At 44.3% G+C, this 22,225-nt stretch overlaps 1 protein-coding gene across 1 annotated transcript in view; it reads right to left on the reverse strand.

The window, feature by feature from the left end:
• slc18a1 (solute carrier family 18 member A1) overlaps positions 1–21,664 on the reverse strand; it is a 36,179-nt gene extending 14,515 nt beyond the window's left edge. The window contains exons 1-11 of the mRNA XM_043681346.2: positions 21,593–21,664; positions 20,573–20,726; positions 18,459–18,813; positions 16,839–16,897; positions 12,489–12,572; positions 7,067–7,159; positions 6,212–6,301; positions 4,696–4,739; positions 4,135–4,195; positions 2,216–2,311; positions 2,027–2,105 (exon numbers count right to left, since the gene is read on the reverse strand). Coding sequence (XP_043537281.2) covers positions 2,027–2,105; positions 2,216–2,311; positions 4,135–4,195; positions 4,696–4,739; positions 6,212–6,301; positions 7,067–7,159; positions 12,489–12,572; positions 16,839–16,897; positions 18,459–18,813; positions 20,573–20,699 — 1,088 coding nt within the window. The 5' untranslated portion in view covers positions 20,700–20,726; positions 21,593–21,664. The remainder of the gene's footprint in view (positions 1–2,026; positions 2,106–2,215; positions 2,312–4,134; positions 4,196–4,695; positions 4,740–6,211; positions 6,302–7,066; positions 7,160–12,488; positions 12,573–16,838; positions 16,898–18,458; positions 18,814–20,572; positions 20,727–21,592) is intronic.
• Between the last annotated feature and the right edge of the window lie 561 nt (positions 21,665–22,225).

The raw sequence follows: 22,225 nt of genomic DNA on the forward strand, positions 1-22,225 counted from the left end.
CTGTTGCATCCGATGTGGTCTCCTCTACATCGGTGGGACAGGACCCTTTCTTGCAGATTGTTTCAGAGAACATCTGTGGGACACCCGCACCACCAACCCCACCGCACCGTTGCTGAACACTTGAACTCCCCCTCCCACTCCATCAAGGACATACAGGTCCTGGGCCTCCTCCACCCCCAAATCGTTACCATCTGTTGCCTGGAGGAAGAGCGCCTCATATTCTGCCTTGGGACCCTGCAACCACATGGCATGATTGTGGATTTCAACAATTTCCTCATTTCCCCTCCCCCGACATTATCCCAGTCCCAAGCCTCCAACTCAGCACCACCCTCCTGACCTGTCAATCACCTTTCCCATCTATCCGTTGCACCCGCCCCGCCCGACCTACCACCTTCTCCTTCACCTTCATCCACCTATTGCTTTCTCAGCTACCTTCCCCCCAACCCCACCCCCTCCCATTTATCTCTCAGCCCCCCAGGCCCACAAGCCTCATGCCTGATGAAGGGCTTATGGCCGAAACGTCGATTCTCCTGCTCCTCTGATGCTGCCTAGCCTGCCGTGCTTTTCCAGCACTACACTCTCGACAGCTATAAGATCTGTCAGAAGGGGTTTCTTCAAATGAAATAATGTGAGAGTTACAGTTGCTATACTAATTTGACCATTGCATTTATGTTGTGCATAGTTCACCATAAACTTATCAGAATTCCTCAGTGGCAAAACACACTCTGGGTGATGGAATGGAATCAAAGTGCAGATAACAGAACACTTGGACTAGTCAGGACGCTCTGATTTCTTTCAGATGCCAGATTTTTAATTGCACCATTGCTAGCAGTCTTCTGTTGTGCAGGATAAGAATTTCTGCTGAAGCAGTTAAATCTGTACCATTCGTACAGATACAGCAATGATTCATTGTGATTGATGAATAACAATGCAGTAGGAGATCAAACTCACTCAAACCAGGTTAGTACCAACAGCTGACCCAATGTAAATTCACTTTTCTGTAAACAGTGTTGTAAACTGTAATTAGCAGGAACATGCAACAATATTTGAAGAAGCTCTGCACTCAAATTTCCAGCTCAGCATGTTTAACCAAAAAGGCTGCGAGGTTCATTCCCAGACTTTGCCGGATGGCAGGAATGAGGGATTTGAGGATAGGTACAATGGAATTCTGGATCCCTGGCTCTGAGCAGGGGAAAGCAAATAAGCCTGGGTTCCTGTGTTGGCCTGCTGACCAGTGATTGCCTATTGGGAAGTGCATCTGAGTCCAGGATGGAATTAGCTGTGATGCTACCACTCACTTTCAGACTATTTTGGTCAGCACTGGAGTGTGATTCAGCATGAGTCATCACCTTCAGAACAAAATATGTGGGGAGGGCTTAAGAGGAGAGCTTTTGATTTTGGAGCAAAGTCCAGGGGTACAGATCAGAATGAGAAGGAAAGAACTTGAATTTCTGCCCTGCATTTGCCCATCTCAGAATATCCCAAAGTCATAGAGATGGAGCTGTGCAGCACGGAAACAGACCCTTCAGTCCAACCCATCCATGCCAACCAGATATCCCAACCTAATCTAGTCCCCCTTGCCAGCACCCGGCCCATTTCCCTCCAAACCCTTTCTATTCATATACCCATCCAGATGCCTCTTAAATGTTGCAATTGTACCAGCCTCCACCACTTCCTCTGGCAGCTCATTCCATACACTCACCACTTTCTGCGTGAAAAGGTTGCCCCTTAGGTGTCTTTTATATCTCTCCCCTCTCACCCTAAACCTATGCCCTCTAGTTCTGGACACCCCCACCCCAGGGAAAAGACTTTGCCTATTTATCCGATCCATGCCCCTCATGATTTTATAAACCTCTATGAGGTCACCCCTCAGCCTCTGATAACTAAATCAATCTTTCTGAAGTGTTCCTGCTAGAGATAGTCCACAGTATGAAAGTCATCTAAAAGGATGTTATTGTTTCTGAAATATCAGGATATGAAGAACATCTCTGGAGCACTTGATACATACATCCCAAATTGCTCCTACCTGCCCATTTTGTTAGCGAGAACACCAAAGAGATTTGTGCCCATCAAGTAGCTGATTGTGGATGGCAAGAAAGCCAAACCTGCCAGAAGAGAACATCCAGGTCAGGAAAAAGGCAAACAAGGTGACTCTGCCTCAGCCTTTCACATCCACACAGACAATGGTTTCAACTTGATATTTGTGGCAACATACCCAAGTGCAGTTTAGGAGAACACATGGTCTTCATCATCCAGATTGGTAGCGCCTGGTCCAGCATTGCGATGGCCATATTTGAGAAGCACAGGCTTCCTTGAAATAAATAACAGGCCCAACTTTCAATCAATACATGCATTTGCCCGAAGGAGTTATGAGCAGGAGAAGGCAATTTGGTCCTTGAGCCTGCTATACCAGTGAATAAGATATTGTTGTAACCTCAGTTCCATACGCCCACCTACCTCTGACGACATTTCATTCTCTTGCTAACCAAAAGTTATCTGCTTTAAAAATATTCAAACAGTCTGCTTTTCCTGCCTTTTGGGGAAGAGAGTTCCGAAGATTCATAACCCTCTGTGAGAAGAAATATTTAAAATGTGCATTTGACAACTCAATGTTGGAAATCTGAGCAAATGAAAAATTCACCCTCACCCCTTCAGATGAGAAAGAAACCAAATAAGCTCCATTCGTTAAGATTTTTCTTTACCTGTGCACTTAAAGTTAAGTGCAAGTAATTAAATCCTTCTATATCTCACCACTGTGCTTGGATACACTTTATGTGCACACAATTAATAGCAGCTAAAGGAGAAATGAATTTCTAAGAAAAGGACTGTGTTTAGAACATTGGAGAAGGTTCAACAGTTGAACATTAAATGTATCAGGCGACCATTCTCTTGCTTCTGTTTTCGATGTTTCAAAGACATTTAACGTGTCAAGGGTTTGGAGACAGAGCAGTAGTATGGCATTGAGAGAGAAGGTCAGCCATGACCATACTGGACAGTGAAACAGGCTCCCTGGACCAAAGAGCCTCCTCGTACACCTTTTTGCTCTGTTTATCCCAGTATTCTAGTTTGGTGCCTCAGAACGACAAATTGCCAGCCACTCTTCAACCCAATCATTTGAAATCAAAAATGATATTCCCTTGTAATGTGTTCCTCTAAAAAGTTATTCTCAGGAGTCACTGGCAAGGCCTGGAAAGGTGCCAGTGGACCTCCTTCTTCTTGAACCACTGTGAGCTGTTTGATCAGACCCAGTTGGGCCATTTAAGAGGGGAGTTTAAAATCAGTTGCGTTGGTGTGGGACCACAGTCATGTATGAAACCAGATTGGATAAGGATGGAAGATTTCCTTCCCTAATGGCTATCTGTGAACCAGAAGACCTTTTCCAACAATCTGACAGCTTTAGTTTAAAGGAGGCGCTGGTGTGTTGGTAATATCCTTGGACTAGGAATGAAGAAACCCAGGCTAATATTCTGAGGTCTTGAATTCATGTACAGCAGTGGCAGTGATGAATTCAACAGAAATCGGTAATTTGAACAAAAAAAGCAAGGCGAGTGGCAATCATGTGACCACACTGATTTGTTGTAAAAAACATACTAGTTCATTATTGTCCTTCAGGGAAGGAAATGAGCCATCCTGCCTCCCTCAGCTCACATTTCACTCCAGATCCACACCAGTGTGGTTATCTGTTAAGGTGTTGTCTCCAATTTGGGATCAGCAGTAGATGCTGGCCTGACCAGCAATGTCCAAATCATGTGAGTAAAGAATAAAGTGAAAATGATGGCAATTTGGATGAGCACTTCCCTGAATTGTAAGGCTGTAGCTCTGGATTACGAGTCCACTAGCATAACCATGACACAATCATAATTTTCACTTTGTGTATTCTAATTCTATCACTATCACTGAAACTTTCCGACAACAAATTTCTGGAGACACATGCTTTGAGGCACACATATGTGAAAGAATTCTCTTCTTATCCATTTTCTAGATTAACATCTATAATTTATTCGCTCACGAAGAAATCTGCAGAGTGTCTCAGAAGCCAGGTTTTCTGAAAACCATCCTAAATCAAAAGTCACGCAAATATTTCTGAAAACTCAATCCTTCCTGGGATAATGTGTAAACAATGGATCTGCTTACCGGCAGCAATCAGTATGTAGGGATCTCTCAACAATGTTAACAGAGACGATCCTTTCTGACTCTGTAATCAGAACAACAGAAATAGCAGTCGGTCAAGCTATCATCCCATCCAAAGCCAGCTTGAATTCTGACAGAGGAGACCAAATGCTACTGTTGTAAATAGTTCATATTGAAGTACAAATCCTCTTGTAATATTCAGGGCTGAAAACAAGTTCTGAGAATGAACAGATGGATTGCTCGTTTAAATAATTATTATATATTTCAGATAAATTATAAATTCCTGATAGAATGCCAAAATAATATTCAATGACCTCCTCAATCATGTTTCAACTCTATTACTAGTTCTGTTCTGCAGCTCCAGATGGAAAGAGTGAGATCAGTCAGCCTTGTTACAGATATTTAATGTTCATTTTCTGAATTGAAAGGTATGACATTTGAGATTGATATTGTCTCCCTGTCATTCTGTTGTTTTAGGGTGCTGGATGAATGCAGCTTATTGTTGTGAGGGATTCCATGGTATCAAAAGAGTGCTGAAGGAAGAAAGAAAAACTGGTCACTCACCTCTGCAATAGCTTTAGTGGGAGAAAGGATGAAGAGCTGGAGAGCTGGGTGAATAGAAAAAGGAATTCAGCATTCAATAATTTAAGCAAATTAGCAGTTATGAAAAACTAGCAGGAAAGAAAATTGTGAGTTAAATCTGGTTCATTCAGGGATTCAGGGACATCAATTGCCTTTCAAAGTAAAATCTCTTCATGTGCTGTTCTATTCTGTCTTTTTTCAAGCATGCAAATGTTTCGAGACAGAGGAGATTATACAAAGGAAGATCACTCGAGGTGGTGTTTTGAAAGCCCATTCAGTGTTGGAGAAGCAAAGAGTTAGATTCTGCAATTCCAATTTAAAACTGTTACCCCCTCCACAATTACCTAACAAAGGGGGCAGGGATGTGACCTGCACTCAAACCTGTCTTTCGCTGCCCATCTTGATCTTGGGCAAAAGACTGACTCTGCTCTGACGCCTTCTTAATTTCATGGCTGTAGTGGAGACTCACAATTACTGACCTCAGTGACAATCCACTCACCAATTGGTCAAGTTGTACACAAAGAAACTAATTTAAAAGGACTGCTTTGGAATAGCAGATTTGTTCTGTGCCAGTCAAATAGTAACTTTGCAGAATCCTTGCTGCCACAGGAGCAGCTTTAACTGAGGTTGGCAACATCCCACAGTTGAAGTATCAGCTGTTTCAGAAAACAAACTGGCTCTGACTAAGATCATCTCCTACTGTCTCCAGAAGGGTTGATGACACTACTGTGGGTAAAACACGCCCCCAACAGTACCCTTCCACCGACACTCTCATTCGTTTGGCCAACTGGTCCTCGCCCTCAACAATTTCTCCTTTGAATCTTCCCACTTCCTCCAGACCAAAGGGGTAGCCATGGGCACACGTATGGGCCCCAGCTATGCCTGTCTCTTTGTTGGCTACGTAGAACAGTCGATCTTCCGTAATTACACCGGCATCACTCCCCACCTCTTCCTCCGCTACATTGATGACTGCATTGGCACCACCTCATGCTCCCGCGAGGAGGTTGAGCAATTCATCAGCTTCACCAACACATTCCACCCTGACCTTAAATTTACCTGGACCATCTCTAACGCCTCCCTCCCCTTCCTGGACCTTCCATGACTTGTCCTACCTGCCTATCTTCTTTTCCACCTATCCACTCCACCCTCCTCCCCCCGACCTATCACCTTCATCCCCTCCCCCACTCACCTATTGTACTCTGTGCTACTTTCTCCCCCCCACCACCCTCCTCCATCTTATCTCTCCACCCTTCAGGTTCACTGCCTTTATTCCTGATGAAGGGCTTTTGCTCGAAACGTCAATTTTACTGCTCCTCGGATGCTGCCTGTGGTTCAGGCAGCACCACTAATCCAGACACTAATATGGGTGGCTACCAGGTTAGGCCAAATGTACCTTCTGCCTCATAATTTAACAAAACAAATAATTCACATGAAATGTAGAACATTCTGTCTTTTTTCAGTAAATCAGCAGTGTTTCACAATTTAAAATTGTACCGACCTCCATCGATTAAAGCCAAGCCTGCCAAAATCAGAAAAGGAGATGACTTTCCCACATATTCATACATCACACTTCCGAAAGGTGCTCCAACTGCAAGCAATGAAAAATTGGAATGAATCCAAATGAAACTTACCAAGAACCAGCTGCAAACACAAGTGAATGGGTGGCACGGTGGCATAGTGGTTAGCACTGCTGCCTTACAGTGCCACGGACCCAGGTTCAATTTCTGTCTGTGTGGAGTTTGCACATTCTCCCCGTGTCTGCGTGAGTTTCCTCCGGGTGCTCTGGTTTCCTCCCACAGTCCAGAGATGTGCTGGTCAAGTGAATTGGCTATACTAAATTGTCCATAGTGTTAAGTGCATTACTCAAGGGAATGGGTCAAGGTGGGTTACTGTTCGGAGGGTCGGTGTGGACTTGTTGGGCCGAAGGGTCTGTTTCCATACTGCAAAGAATCTAATCAATGGCCAAAAGGTTGTTAATTTTATTCCATTCAGTCCTGTGTATTGCCCTGTCCCTGCTGCTGATAATTAAAGCTCCAGAGATGAATGAGAACATTTCAAGATTCTGACCTCTTGGCTTGTCTTCCCAGGTTCTGCACTTCCTTGAACAAACTTGCTGAGGTCAAGATTTAAACAAAGGGACCGAAGGTATGGCTTTTGACTGAGCATCCTTCTTTGGGAACGAGACAGTATGGGAGTAGATCTGAGAATGTTTGTTGCTCTTTTTGATTTGATTTGATTTGATTTATTATTGTCATGTGTAATGAGGTAAAGTGAAAAGAGTTGTCTTACATGCCTGACAGTACAAATGTAACAGTACATAGTTTCATCTACGTGCAATGTACACATTACTTACCAAGCACCCCCACAGCTATGCCTCCCAGTGCTATGCCCATGGTTTTGCCTCTTTCATTGTCATCTGTATAATAACTGGCTAACATTGCCAAACCTACAGAGAAAGAAACCATTAGTCCAACAATCACTAAGTCATAAAGAAAAAACTCAAGCAACATCCATTACTTCTCACAAAACTGGAACTCATCCTTAGTCTGTCAGCCCATTTTATTGTTATGGTGTGGAGGTGCCAGTGTTGGACTGGGGTGGACAACGTCAGAAATCACCCAACACCAGGTTATAGTCCAACAGGTTTATTTGAAATCACAAGCTTTCAGAGCGCTGCTTCTTCATCAGTTGGAGTCCAGCTGACGAAGGAGCAGCTCTCCAAAAGCTTGTGATTTTAAATAAACCTGTTGAATTATAACCTGGTGTCATGTGACTTCTGACTTTATTGTTGTGTAGAATTTCAGTGAACTTGTCACCATTGCACTGTCATTTTTGAAAGCTTCTGAATATTCAGAACTGAATATTCAGAATATTCTGAACCAGAAGACCAATATTTTAATGCTGAATGGTCCGATCTATTTGGCTTCTCTTCATTATTTCACCCAGGTTATTATTAGCTTCTGAAATCTCATACAGTTAATTGTTGCTGAAGCAGGCAGATGGAAAAGATATGTTCAGGAAATAAGTCCTACCCTCCTCCATTTGATTAGATTAGATTAGATTCCCTACAGTACGGAAACAGGCCCTTCGGCCCAACAAGTCCACACCAACCCTCCAAAGAGTAACCCACCCAGATCCATTCCCCTATCCTACATTTACGCCTGACTAATGCGCCTGACATTATGGGCAATTTAGCATGGCTAATTCATCCGACATGCACATCTTTGGATTGTGAGAGGAAATCAAAGCACCCAGAGGAAACCCACACAGATCACAGGGAGAATGTGCAAACTCCACACAAGACAGTTGCCTGACGCGGGAATCAAACCTGTGTCCCTGGTGCTGCGAAGCAGTAGTGCTAAACACTGAGTCAATGTGCCACCATATTCTGGGCCCCAGTCCTGTTGATTCCCTCCCATCATCTTAACAATGCATTTATCCAGATTCCCCTAAAATAGTGGTTTCATTCTTCTTATTCAACTTTCTTTTTAAAACTTTGCTCATTCAGCGTTTCCCAAAGAATGATGATTCTCTCAGAATCAACGTTGCACCATTGCACTCACAGTCGTGATTTTTCACAAGTAAGTACTGTCAAATCTGAAATAATCCAGAAATCTGAAAGTTTGGCCAAATCCATGATTGTCAGATTGCTCCAGTCTTGGGTTGTTTCACTGGTGCTCATGTTGTGTTGGTTTCTCACATAAAGAATTCTGCTCTTGAAAACTTGGATGAATGGAATGGCATAATGTTCTGATATTGGAAGGAGGCAAGGTTTTAATTTTGTCTTTTTCATTTTCTCTGTGTGTGATTTGCTTAATGCCGTGTCCTCTAACTTGTTTTCAACTCTGCCTTTCCTGTGATTTACAATGACTCTGCTCTCAACCATGGTAGACAATTTCAGAGATTCTGGATCAGTGGTGCTGGAAGAGCACAGCAATTCAGGCAGCATCCGAGGACAGGCAAAATCGACGTTTCGGGCAAAAGCCCTTCATCAGGAATAAAGGCAGAGAGCCTGAAGCGTGGAGAGATAAGCTAGAGGAGGGTGGGGGTGGGGAGAGAGTGGCATAGAGTACAATAGGTCAGTGGGGAAGGAGATGAAGGTGATAGGTCAGGGAGGAGAGGGTGGAGTGGATAGGTGGAAAAGGAGCTGGGCAGGTCGGACAAGTCCGGACAGGTCAGGGGATCGAGTTTCTGGAGGTTAGAAGCTAGGATGAGGTGGGGGAAGGGGAAATGAGGAAACTGTTGAAATCCACATTGATGCCCTGGGGTTGAAGTGTTCCGAGGCGGAAGATGAGACGTTCTTCCTCCAGGCGTCTGGTGGTGAGGGAGCGGCGGTGGAGGAGGCCCAGCACCTCCATATCCTCGGCAGAGTGGGAGGGGGAGTTGAAATGTTGAGCCACTGGGCGATGTGGTTGATTGGTGCGGGTGTCTCGGAGATGTTCCCTAAAGCGCTCTGCTAGGAGGCGTCCAGTCTCCCCAATGTAGAGGAGACCGCATTGGGAGCAACGGATACAATAGATGATATTAGTGGATGTGCAGGTAAAACTTTGATGGATGTGGAAAGCTCCTTTGGGGCCTTGGATAGAGGTGAGGGAGGAGGTGTGGGCGCAGGTTTTACAGTTCCTGCGGTGGCAGGGGAAAGTGCCAGGATGGGAGGGTGGGTCGTAGGGGGGCGTGGACCTGACCAGGTAGTCACGGAGGGAACGGTCTTTGCGGAAGGCGGAGAGGGGTGGGGAGGGAAATATATCCCTGGTGTTGGGGTCTGTTTGGAGGTGGCGGAAATGTCGGCGGATGATTTGGTTTATGCGAAGGTTGGTAGGGTGGAAGGTGAGCACCAGTGGCGTTCTGTCCTTGTTGCGGTTGGAGGGGTTGGGTCTGAGGGCGGAGGTGCGGGATGTGGATGAGATGCGTTGGAGGGCATCTTTAACCACGTGGGAAGGGAAATTGCGGTCTCTAAAGAAGGAGGCCATCTGGTGTGTTCTATGGTGGAACCGCTCCTCCTGGGAGCAGATACGGCGGAGGAATTGGGAATACGGGATAGCATTTTTGCAAGAGGTAGGGTGGGAAGAGGTGTAATCCAGGTAGCTGTGGGAGTCGGTGGGTTTGTAGAAGATGTCAGTGTCAAGTCGGTCGTCACTGATGGAGATGGAGAGGTTCAGGAAGGGGAGGGAGGTGTCAGAGATGGTCCAGGTAAATTTAAGGTCAGGGTGGAATGTGTTGGTGAAGTTGATGAATTGCTCAACCTCCTCGCGGGAGCACGAGGTGGCGCCAATGCAGTCATCAATGTAGCGGAGGAAGAGGTGGGGAGTGGTGCCGGTGTAATTACGGAAGATCAACTGCTCTACGTAGCCAACAAAGAGACAGGCATAGCTGGGGCCCATACGTGTGCCCATGGCTACCCCTTTGGTCTGGAGGAAGTGGGAGGATTCAAAGGAGAAATTGTTAAGGGTGAGGACCAGTTCGGCCAAACGAATGAGAGTGTCGGTGGAGGGGTACTGTTGGGAACGTCTGGAGAGGAAAAAACGGAGGGCTTGGAGGCCCTGGTCATGGCAGATGGAGGTGTAGAGGGATTGGATATCCATGGTGAAGATGAGGTGTTGGGGGCCGGGGAAACGGAAGTCTTGGTGGAGGTGGAGGGCGTGGGTGGTGTCTCGAACGTATGTGGGGAGTTCCTGGACTAGGGGGGATAGGACAGTGTCGAGGTAGGTAGAGATGAGTTCAGTGGGGCAGGAGCATGCTGAGACAATGGGTCGGCCAGGGTGGTCAGGCTTGTGGATCTTGGGAATTGTTCAGTGATCAACCATTTCCTTTCTTTGACTGATGATCTCGTTCTGCTTTCATCAATTTCTTACACTACATGCTTATAATCTATGGTCATCTTAGAATGCAGCGGTGTTTGCTCATAAAAGAATTGTTTGAAACTTGAAGGACATCGAAAACACAATTGTTTCAAACACAGAAAATGCTGGAGAAACTCAGCAGGATCGGCAACATTTGTGAGTCCAATGTAACTCTTCTTCAGCACAGAATCAGAGAACAGATCTGGAAGGAGGCCATTTGGTCCTGTGGACCTACAGCAGCCCTCTGAGTGACCAATTCATTAAGGACCATTCTCCCCATCCTTCCCCTGCAGCCTTGCATATTTATCCTTCACAGATAACAGTTTCATTGTCTTTTGATGCCTCCATCATACCTTCAAGCATTCCAGGTCTAACTACTAAAAGCCAAGTCCTGTGAATGCTGGAAATCTGAAATACAAGCAGAAAATGCTGGAGACATTGAGCAGGTTTGGCAGCATCTGTGGAGGAAGAAGCAGTTCATGTTCGAGTCCCACACGACTCTTCATCAGAACTCAGTTCAGATCCAAACCTGCTGAGTTTCTCCTGCATTTTCTGTTTTTATCCAGATCAAGTTATTTGCAGTGTGACAATGTTTTTCCCCATGTCGTTTTCCCTTTTCTTTAATCAATAACTTCAAATATTTTCCCTTCCTTTGATTCTTTCATGAGTAAGAACAGTTTGTCCCCATTACTCTGTTCAGATGCTCATGATTTGAATGTCTTAATTAAAAGTCTTCTCAGCTTCTTTTCACCTTAATCCAACTCACATTCTTGGAAATGTAGAAACACATTTGTTATCTGCTGGCAATCTTTCAGTCACTTCTTTCTCAATTTTTCTTTCACTTATAACTTTATTTCTATGACTATGCCTGTAGATTTCCCCCTTGTGTTTTTTTCTTTCCCCATATACAGCATCCAACAAGCTATTATCCTGCCTGTCATGATGGAAGTGGATTCAATAATAGTTTGTTCAAGGCAATGGAAGAAAGTTGCCTGGCGATAAGGAAAACATGGCACTAATTGGATCATCCTTTCGAATGGTCATTGTAGACACCGTGGGATTTTTGAAATATGCAGGCAAACGTGTTATGTGACCATTGAGAAAACTCAGCTGAGTATCTCACCTTATCTGTCTCTTGATATTGGTGACTGGGGTCACCACAAACTGCTGATTAATAGAGGCCTCCCGGGTTCCGTCATCCACCATTTGTGATCCACTCCTTTGGATACAGTGGCAAGGAGATGAATCATTTCTTTCCTTTTACTTTGAGGTGAGGATTGTGGGTAGAGAGGGGTTGCAGCAAGAGCAATAGTTTGGCTTTCAGAGGCCACCTTGTCTCCATCTGTGCCTCCAAATGGCCCCACATTGTACAATTGAAACCCCAAGCCCCAACAGCGCAGATATGTCACCACTGTTTCCCAGCTGGGAAATTAATCACTTTTCTAACCAGCCAGGAAGGCTGGTGATGAGGAAGGAAAAGAGTTGAGGCCCTGAAGTGGCACTGACTGACAATGGGAGCACTGTAATTGCTGGTGAGTTGAGAAAGTTCCCAATGGAACTTCTTGCCCAGAACATAATTGTTGAGGTGGTGAGAAGGCAATGAGTTTCCCTCCATAGTCAACTCCCCCCATTAGTTCACTTCTTGCTGCAGGGAGGGGAAAGTCCTGTCCCAGAAGCTAGGAGCCAACTTCAATGCTGCAATTCAATTATCGCTCCAGTGTGTTGAAATTTAGACTCACTTTGCTACTCAAATGTACTCTTTCCCTCAGACTTCAAAATGCATTGCATCCCTGATTATTTTCCCCTTTCTATCTTTCAAAACCTTTAAGACTCCAGTTCAGTATCATTCAATTACTAGTCTCTGATGTCCTGCAGTTTTCTTCTGCACGTTACCTTGCCTTTCACCAGGGATTTCTCAATACCCATCAGAAATACCTGCTACTGAAGAACACGACGAGCCAATTCCTTGTAGAGCTCGAGCAACAAATAACCAGAAGTAGGTGTTCGAGAAAGCGTACACTGTCAACAAGAGGAGAGGAAAGTTAAGTAGTGTCAATGGGAAGACCAAGAATTTGATTGGGCATTCCAGAGTGAAACTGCCATCTTCCATAGCAGGGAAGGATACAGTTCCTCAATTCAGTGAGAAGAACCTCATAGTTTGGAAATAAAATCAATGCTGCAGTATTTTGATTTCCATAACTTTCTACCCTCCTCTCTTCTTTTAGTCCATTGAATTATTTATTAATTTGGAGAACTGATGGACAGCTGCTGAGTTGGAACAATTAATACTGAACACACTCAATTTCTCCATGTCATTTATTAGCCAGTTTGCAACATTCAAATTCATCTCAAAATCTTACGAATTCTTACAGATGTTGCACAAAATGATTGAAACCCGATGGACCACACATCATTGACAAAGGTACCAGACATGGTGGCTCAGTGGTTAGCACTGCTGCCTCACAGCTGCAGGGACCCTGGTTTGGTTCCAGCCTCGGACGACTGTCTGTGTGGAGTTTGCACATTCTCCCCGTGTCTGCGTGGGTTTCCTCCGGGTGCTCCGGTTTCTTCCCACGATCCAAAAGATGTGCAGGTTAGGTGAATTGGCCATGCTAAATTGCCCAAAATGTTCAGGGATGTGTAGGTTCAATGCATTGGTCAGGGATAAATATAAGATAGTGGGGTGGGGAGAGTGGGTCTGGGTGGGTTGTTCTTCGGAGGACCAATGTGGACTTGTTGGGCTGAAGGGCCTGTTTCCACACTGTAGAGGTTCTGTGCACTCTATGATAAACTGACCCTCTTTGATCCACCCTTCCAACATCTGTGGGTTTGTACCAAACTTGGGAGAGCTGTCTCACTGACTATTCAAGCTACAGCCTGATATAGTCATATTCTGGAATGACACCTTATTGATGATGACCTGGACAAAACCATCACCATCCCTGGGTATTTCCTGTCCCAATAGCAAGACAGATACAGCATAGGTGGTGACACAGTCACAAGAGATTTGTACTGGAATCTTCAACATTGACTCCTGATCCCAAGGTGTTTCATGGCATCAGGTCAAAGACAGAGACAAAACAAACCTGCAGATGCTGGAATTCAAGGTAGGCAAGCAGGAGGCTGGAAGTACACAGCATGCCAGGCAGCATCAGGAGGGGGAGAAGTCGACATTTCAGGTGTAACCCTTCTTCAGGACTTAGAGTGGTGCAGAGGGAGTTGCAGACAAAGGGAGTGGCAGGGACACGGTAGTGAAATGAGGAGTGGTAAAGACAGGGAGAGAGTACGACCTGGTTGGTCAGTGGGAGAAATGAATCTGGTTGGTGACTGGGAGGAGTGGAAGGAATGGGGAGGGGCAGGGAAGGGTTCTGGGGGAAGGGAAGGGGATGGAAATTGGAGAACCCGATGTTTCGTCCTCCGGGCTACAGGCTGCCCAATCAGAAGATGAGGCGTTGTTCTTCCAATTCACAGTTTGGTTTGTTGTGGCAATGGAGGAGGCCAAGGATGGTCATGTCGGAAAGGGAGTGGGAAGGGGAATTAAAACGGGTGGTGACTGGGAGGTCCAGTTGGCCCCTGTGGGCCTGGCTGAGATGCTCAGCAAACTGTTCCCTAACTTTACGTTTGGTTTCCCTGATGTAGAGAAGACCACATCGGGAACAACTAATGCAGTAAACTGGGTTGGAAGAGAGGCACGTGAACCTCTGTCTCATTTGGAAGGACTGTTTGAGGCCCTGGATGGAGATAAGGGGTGGTGGTGTACTGGAAGGTTTTGCATCTTTTCCAGTTGCAAGTGAAGGTACCTGGGGGTTAAGAGGGGTTGATGGGGAGAGTGGCACAAAATAAGGACTGTCAAAGGGAATGGTCCTTGCGGAAGGCAGAGAGGGGTGGGGAGGGGAAGATATTCTTGGTGGTTGGGTCTAGCTGGAGTTGGTGGACGTGTTTAAGGATGATGTGTTGGATGCCGAGACTGGTAGGATGGTAGGTGAGGACAAAGGGGATTTTGTATTTATTGGGTTTGGAGGGGGGAGGGGTTTAGAGCATTGGCGTGGGGAAAGAGGTGGTGTGGTGGATGTCAAAGATGGACAAAGAAGTCTCCTGCTTATTATCTCATATTGTGAATTCTCCCCCACCCACCTATGATTATTGGAGGTAAGTCTTCTCAGTTCCAGGACATCTATGCAGGAATTCCTCAGCAGAGTGTCCTCAGCTCAACCATCTTCAGCTGCTTTATCAATGAACATCTCACCTTCATAAGGTCAGAAGTGGGGATGTTTGCTGAGGACTGTACAATGTTCAGCACTGTCTGTGTCTCCTCAGATACTGAAGCACTCCATGTCCAAATGCAGCAAAATTGCTCAATATCCATGTTTGAGTTGTTAAATAACTTTGGATGCGAGCATAAGAGATACAGTTAGTAAGTTTGCAGATGACACCAAAATTGGAGGTGTAGTGGACAGCGAAGAGGGTTACCTCAGATTACAACAGGATCTGGACCAGATGGGCCAATGGGCTGAGAAGTGGCAGATGGAGTTTAATTCAGATAAATGCGAGGTGCTGCATTTTGGGAAAGCAAATCTTAGCAGGACTTATACACTTAATGGTAAGCTCCTAGGGTGTGTTGCTGAACAAAGAGACCTTGGAGTTCAGGTTCATAGCTCCTTGAAAGTAGAGTCGCAGGTCGATAGGATAGTGAAGAAGGTGTTTGGTATGCTTTCCTTTATTGGTCAGAGTATTGAGTACAGGAGTTGGGAGGTCATGTTGCGGCTGTACAGGACATTGGTTAGGCCACTGTTGGAATATTGCGGGCAATTCTGGTCTCCTTCCTATCGGAAACTTGAAAGGGTTCAGAAAAGATTTGCAAGGATGTTGCCAGGGTTGGAGGATCTGAGCTGCAGGGAGAGGCTGAACAGGCTGGGTCTGTTTTCCCTGGAGCGTCAGAGGCTGAGGGGTGACCTTATAGAGGTTTACAAAATTATGAGGGGCATGGATAGGATAAATAGGCAAAGTCTTTTCCCTGGGGTCGGGGAGGGCATAGGTTTAGGGTGAGAGGGGAAAGATATAAAAGAGACCCGAGGGGCAACTTTTTCACGCAGAGGGTGGTACGTATATGGAATGAGCTGCCAGAGGATGTGGTTGAGGCTGGTACAATTGCAACATTTAAGAGGCATTTGGATGGGTATATGAATAGGAAAGGTTTGGAGGGATATGGGCAGGTGGGACTAGATTGGGTTGGGATATCTGGTCGGAATGGACGGGTTGGACCAAAGGGTCTGTTTCCGTGCTGTACATCTCTATGACTCTGTGACTCTAAGAGAGATTCTAACCTTTGCTCCATGTCATTCAATAGCAAAACCAATGCTGAATTCCCTACTATCAACATGCTGAGGCTATGATTCGCCAAAAACAGTACTGGGCTAACTGTATACATAGAATGGTTATAAGAGCAGATCAGAGGCTGGCAATCCTGCGGCAAATAACTCACCACCAAATTCCCCAATATCTTTCTACAGTCCTCAAGGCACCAGTCAAGACTGTGATGGAATACTTCCACTTGACTAAGTGAGTGGAGCTTTGATAACACTAAAACTTCAACACCATCAGGACCAAGCAGTCCACTTGATTGGCACCATATTCACAAACATTCACACACTGATGCACAGTGGCAGCATTCTGTACCATTGACAAGATACACAGCATAAATTCGCCTAGGCTGTTTAGACGTGAGAAAATAAGACATAGGAGCAGAAATTAGGCCATTCAGCCCATCGAGTTAGGTCTGCCATTCAATCATAGCTGATAATTTTCTCAACCCCATTCTACCACTTTCTCCTGTAACCCTTGATTCCCTTGATACTCAAGAACCTATCGATCTCAGCACTGTCCAAACCCATGACCACTGCCCGTTAGCAGGAGATACAGGAACACTACCACCTGTAAGTTCCTGTTCAAGCCATTCACCATCTAAACCTCAAAATATAGGTGTTCCTTCAGTGTCACAAGGCCGTAATCCTGGAATTCCCTCCCTCACAACATTTTGTGTCCAGCTCCAAAAAAATAGACTGCAAGTAGTGCAAGAAGTGCACTGCACCTTCTCAAGGGTACTTAGGGATGGGCAATAAATGCTAGCCCAGCCAACAATGTCCACATCCCACAAACAAATTTAATAAATACTTTGTTACAAGCCTCTGACAACATTCCTTTTCAACAATGAGTTCTGAAACATGCCCCACTATTGGCTTGCAGTGTCCCCGGCATAACTTCCAGAGTAATTCAATCTGTACTCACTTATTGTTGACATAAACAATATCACAAAACCAGTGAACATAGGAAGGTGATATCCAATCCTGAAAAAAAGAAAATAAAATTGATGCAGAGAATGAAAAAAGATATATTACCCAGGAGCTACTTTAACTGAAAATTCCCATGCTCCTTGCAGGGAAATGATCTCAATGTATTAAGTTGTATTCTTTGTATTTGGGCAAAGTTCAATGTCATGTGTTAAAAGTAGAGTTTTCAGAGTTTTGACTGGACAAACTGATCAGCTTGTTTAGGAATGGAAGCCTTTTAATTTCAGATTCAAATCCTGAAGATGAACTTGTTTGACTGTTGTCACTTGGAAAGGAGAATAAAATGATTTCACTTCCAGATTTATGCTGTTGAGCTCACCTATTCCTCAGCTTGCAGCAGAATTAAGATGTTATGCTGTTTATTTCAGTTTGAGAGAAGTTTTAAGTACAGGTAGACAACCCTTTATCCAAACTCCCGAAATCCGAAAAGCTCCAAAATCCAAAGGTTTTTTTGTGAAGTTTTATCTCATTAACAAGGTTGTTGGCGTGCAAACAGTTAACCCAACTCCACACCCACTCAATGCGTGTCACTTAGATGCGACATGGGTGGGCATGGCCCAGCACTGGCAGGCCTCAATTCAGTCGCAGGGTCTGTTACTCACAGTGAGTCTGCTATCGGTAAGACTTTTTTCAAAATTTCACCATTGAAGTATCACTTATTCTGAAATTCAAAAAATTCCGAATTCCGCAAACCAGCTGGCCCCAAGTGTTTTGGATAAAGGATTGTGTACCTGTACTACGAACCTTGTTTCTCTTTTACTCGAGAATTGCAGGTCAAGTGTCTCCATACCTGCAACCTAAGGAGTGAGGCTATGCCTGATTTCAGATACTGCTGGTTTTGGGCTTGGGCGGTTCAAGAAATGGGCAATTCAGGTCAAGCTTGGTTGGGTGGGGTCAAAGGTTATACAGGACAGATCAGCACACGAAACCAATAATTCATCTGGGAGCCATACCGAGTTGAATTGCTCAACGTAGTTTTTTGTTCAAAAGTTACGCAATTAAGTTTGATTCATGGAGCATAAAAGCAGGATATGATTTTTGGAAAACTCTGTTTTCGGACAGCCAGATTTAAGGTGCAACCTGCAGTCAAGAGAAATGGGAATACAAAGTGCAGTCTTACACAAATAGCTCAGAACTCCCCGGTTGAAAGCTGTATTCAGTAGTTCAGACAGCATAGGTACAACAACTCCACTGGAAATTCTCAGTTGTAACAATGGCAGGAAATGTGAAAAGGAAATAGTTAAATTCCTGCCAGGTCTCACGACTGTGGGCACCATGGCCTCAGTTGAAAGGCAAACACGATGCTCCCCCAACCTTCTGCACTGTTTGTCTTATCTTGGTTGGCAAGAGAGAAGGTTCAGCCACAGATGCTTTTTCACTTTAGATCAATGGTCTGCTGTGTGGATAAATGAGAGCTGAAGACCAAGCTGGAAGGTTCATGGTCTTGCACATTAAGGCACCTTGCACAGCATGGTATACTCTTGGTCCATGCAGTGAGGTGCCAAGTACATATGAATTAACCCAGATTCAATTGCCTCCTGAAGGCTTCCTCACTCACCTGTTGGTCAGCGGGCCAATTAATGGATTCACGATGAGCTGCACAATCGCTTTTGAAGCTAATAACAAGCCAACACGAACGTTTTCCTCTGCTAAGAATGATTTGTTCCGACTGCAGTGGGCTCTTCCAGTTCCTGGCCTCAGGCTTGGGATGGCAGCTTCAGTCATGTTTCTCCATTTAAATCCTTGAGTCTGACTGTCAGCTGCTGCAGTATTCTCAATTGTAAACTGGCCACCACTGGAATCTGAGAGGCCAGGGGAGAGTGTGGAGGACAGAGCTGGTGGCTGCTCTGATGATGCTGACCTATTCATTTCTGAGTTCTGTTTTTCATACAAGAAATTAGGGATGATGGGTACTGAAACAGAAAGAACATTCAATCCATACTGAGTGAAGATTATAATTCCCTCAACTGAAATGTGGTGCACTTTAATCTCCTGCTTTGTAGCCATCAAAAAGTTAAACAACTGCTTCTGTGACAATGGTTCAGCTCTCTGAAGCCTCCAGTACAAAGGGCAATGGCTCTTTCTGACAACATAGAGATGATGTTTGCAGATACTATGAAAGAAATCAAAGTGCATATTTTTACATATTCAGGATTACAATTTGGGAATTGCCAAAAAACATAAAATGCTGTTCTGATTACAGTCAGAGACTGTGGGTTGCAAAGTTAGTTTCCCACATTGTTTCTTCTGGAAGTTGGTCAAACAGATACCGAGACAAAGCAAAGGAATATTGTTTGAGAAAAACCTGGCAAGTAACTCAACCTGGACCTTCCCTTAGTGGCTCAGAACAGATACTGTGTAAGGCTTGAGATCATATTGCCCAGCTGGTCTCTTGGCTGGGAGTGTGGAGGGAGTGGCAAATACAAATAGATGAGGAGGAAGGGGAACAGTTTACCATTCACTGCTGTTATGAGTGGATAAAGCTTGTGAAAATCTCAGCACATAACACCATTAGATACAAGCAGAATTTGACCATTCAGACCATCGAATCATGTCTGCTATTTGATCATGGCTGATATGTTTTTCAATCCTATTCTCATGGCTTCTCCCCCTAACCCTTGATCCCTTGAGAGATTCATCAAGAATCTATCTATTTCTGCCTTGTGGAAGCCATGATTTGGCCTCCACAGCCTTTTGCAGTAATAAGTTCCACAGATTCACTATCTTCTTGCTGAAGAAATTCCACCTCATCTCAGTTTTAAAGGGTTGTCCCTTTGACTGAGGCTACGCCCTAGGGTCCTACTCTTTCGTATGAGTGAAAACATCTTCTCCATGTTCACTCTTCCAGGCTTCTGTAAATTTCAATCAGATCCTCTCTCATCATTCTACACAGACCTAGCATCATTAATCACTCCTCATATGACAAACCTTTATTCCCTGGGATCATTTCTGTAAACTTCCTCTGAATACCCTCCAATGCCAACACATCCTTCCTCAGATAAGGGCCCAAAGCTATTCTCAGTATTCCAAACACTGTCTAACCCGAGCCTAATACAGCCTCAGCAGGATTTCCCTGTTTATGTATCTTAATCCTCTTAAAATTAATGCTAATATTGCATTTGCCTTCCTGACTGACAACTGAACCTTAATGTTCAGAGAATCCTGAACTAGGAATCCCAAGTCACTTTGCACTTCAGATTTGCAAAGCCTTTCCCTGTTTAGAAAACAGTTCATGCCTCTATTCTTCTGACCAAAGTGCATAACCTAACACTTCTCCACATTATATTCCATCTGCCACTTCTTTCCCTATGCTCCGAGCCTGTCCAAGTCCTTCTGCAGTCCTTGTGTGTCCTCAACACTTCTTGTCCCTCCACTCATTTGCAAATTAATCAACGATGCTCTCAGTTCCTTCATCTGTATTGTGAATGTGTAACGTAAATAGTTCAACAGTGTGTGGGAAATAGTATCAATCAATGAGTGAGAAATCTGACCCTTCATCATGTGAGAAATATGATCCCTCAGTAAATAAGAGGCATGGTCCCTCAGTGCATGAGAAATTCAACCCTCTGACTCTCTTGCAACCTCTGCACTTCAATATTGTTATCTTCTACTGATGACCAGAATTATATTTTTTAATCAATTGTCCACAAATAATATTAGACCTGAACTTACCAATAACAGTTAGTAGGGTATAGTCCAGAAAAAGTGCAATATAAACAATAACAAGCACCATTGTCCTGGACTGCCTTTCCTTTTTCAGCCATTGCCATCCTCTGCATTCCTTTCCCCATGGCACCATCTTGATCCCAGGTGAGTTGTTGTCAACCTGAAACAACGCAGCACATTGATCATCAGGTGCATGTTACCCCAACCATAGTGCCGAGCTCACAGAATGAATTGCCACAAGATAACTATGTGTATTGAGACAAATCTAAACAGAACTATTCATTCCAAGCTGAGGTTGTCACATCCCCACACTTGACAGAAACCTGTGTACAGAGTTAAGTTTTGGCTGGGATTCAGGTAGGCATTCCATCAATAATTCTTGAAATGTTTTGTTTTGATCTGCATCAGCATGGTCAGAGTCAGTCTCTTCTTGTTGTGTAATTTTCATGGTGCTATTTTCCATAAACAATCGATACTGATAGGAGCATCATAGTGGTGAGAAGAACCTGGAGTTAATGCATTATGACTCAGGCAAGAGCAGAAACAATTGAGCCAGGCAAACACTGCGATGTTACAGAAATAATTTGGGGCTGAATGTTCTGCTTAGCCCCGGCTTGCTGCATGCGAAGACAAGTGATTCACGACCTGAGTGAGCCGTGAGCTCGGAGAATCTGGCTGAATTGACTCTTAGTGGCCAACTCTCGGAGCTCTTCAAATTGGCTTTCATCACTCTTTCAGACAGTGCATTCCACATTATATCAAACTATCAATAGTTTCTCCATTTTTCCCATCATTATTTTGACAATTATATTAAATCCATCTGATATGTTCCTGGTGATGATAACTATTTTTATCTATCAAATCTCATTTGTCATTTTTAACACCTCTGTTAACTGTCCCTCTATACGTCCTCATCATGAGTAGGCTAAATCTAAAACTGACCTTACAATCATCACCATCTCTAAATTTTATCAGACACTTGTATTTTATTTCAGAATTTGCATCATTTAGCAATGTTCCACTTACCTTCTCCACAATGTCCTGTGACCCTTGAATTCGCAGACTGCTGTCGTTCTCGTTTGGTCTGCACAGTTTCAGTTCAGACTAATATAAAGAAATGATTTTATGAGGAGAACATAATAAAGGATCCCAAACAAAATGTAGCCTACAAAACTGTGGTTCCCTGCGTCATGTAGGAGGAAATGAATCAAATATTTTCATTTGATTTGCAAAGAACAAGGAGAGTTTAACATTACTGTGATTTGTTTGCTCAAGATAATCGCTGTTCAAACCAATGCAGTTTGTTTTCCTGTATTTGGTTCATTAAGGGATGCAGCATCTGGAAGAGGCAATTGTTGAAAACTTCAAATTTATCGTGACAAGTTTATGTTTTGCAGAAGATAACCATTGAAGAAGACAGAGCAAGGAAAAGCTGCATGTCACATGACAAGGCTACTGAGAATGTTATAATTTTGGTTCATAATAAGAATTCAAACAGAGTCTGTCAAGGTGCAGACAAAGTGTTCCACGTCACATTTAAAATCAAGCAAAGGTCTGTTCTGGGAAAGCTGACAAACGACTGGAGACCATAATCGCCTTGCCCTTGGTTATTGCTGGGGATCATCTGTTAGTTATTAACTGTGGGGTTGCCCAGTGTCC

This window comes from Chiloscyllium plagiosum, unplaced genomic scaffold (genome assembly GCF_037043375.1).
Source record: "Chiloscyllium plagiosum isolate Xiang-an unplaced genomic scaffold, Cpla_swu_hap1 HiC_scaffold_48, whole genome shotgun sequence".
NCBI classification, from domain to species: Eukaryota; Metazoa; Chordata; class Chondrichthyes; order Orectolobiformes; family Hemiscylliidae; genus Chiloscyllium; species Chiloscyllium plagiosum.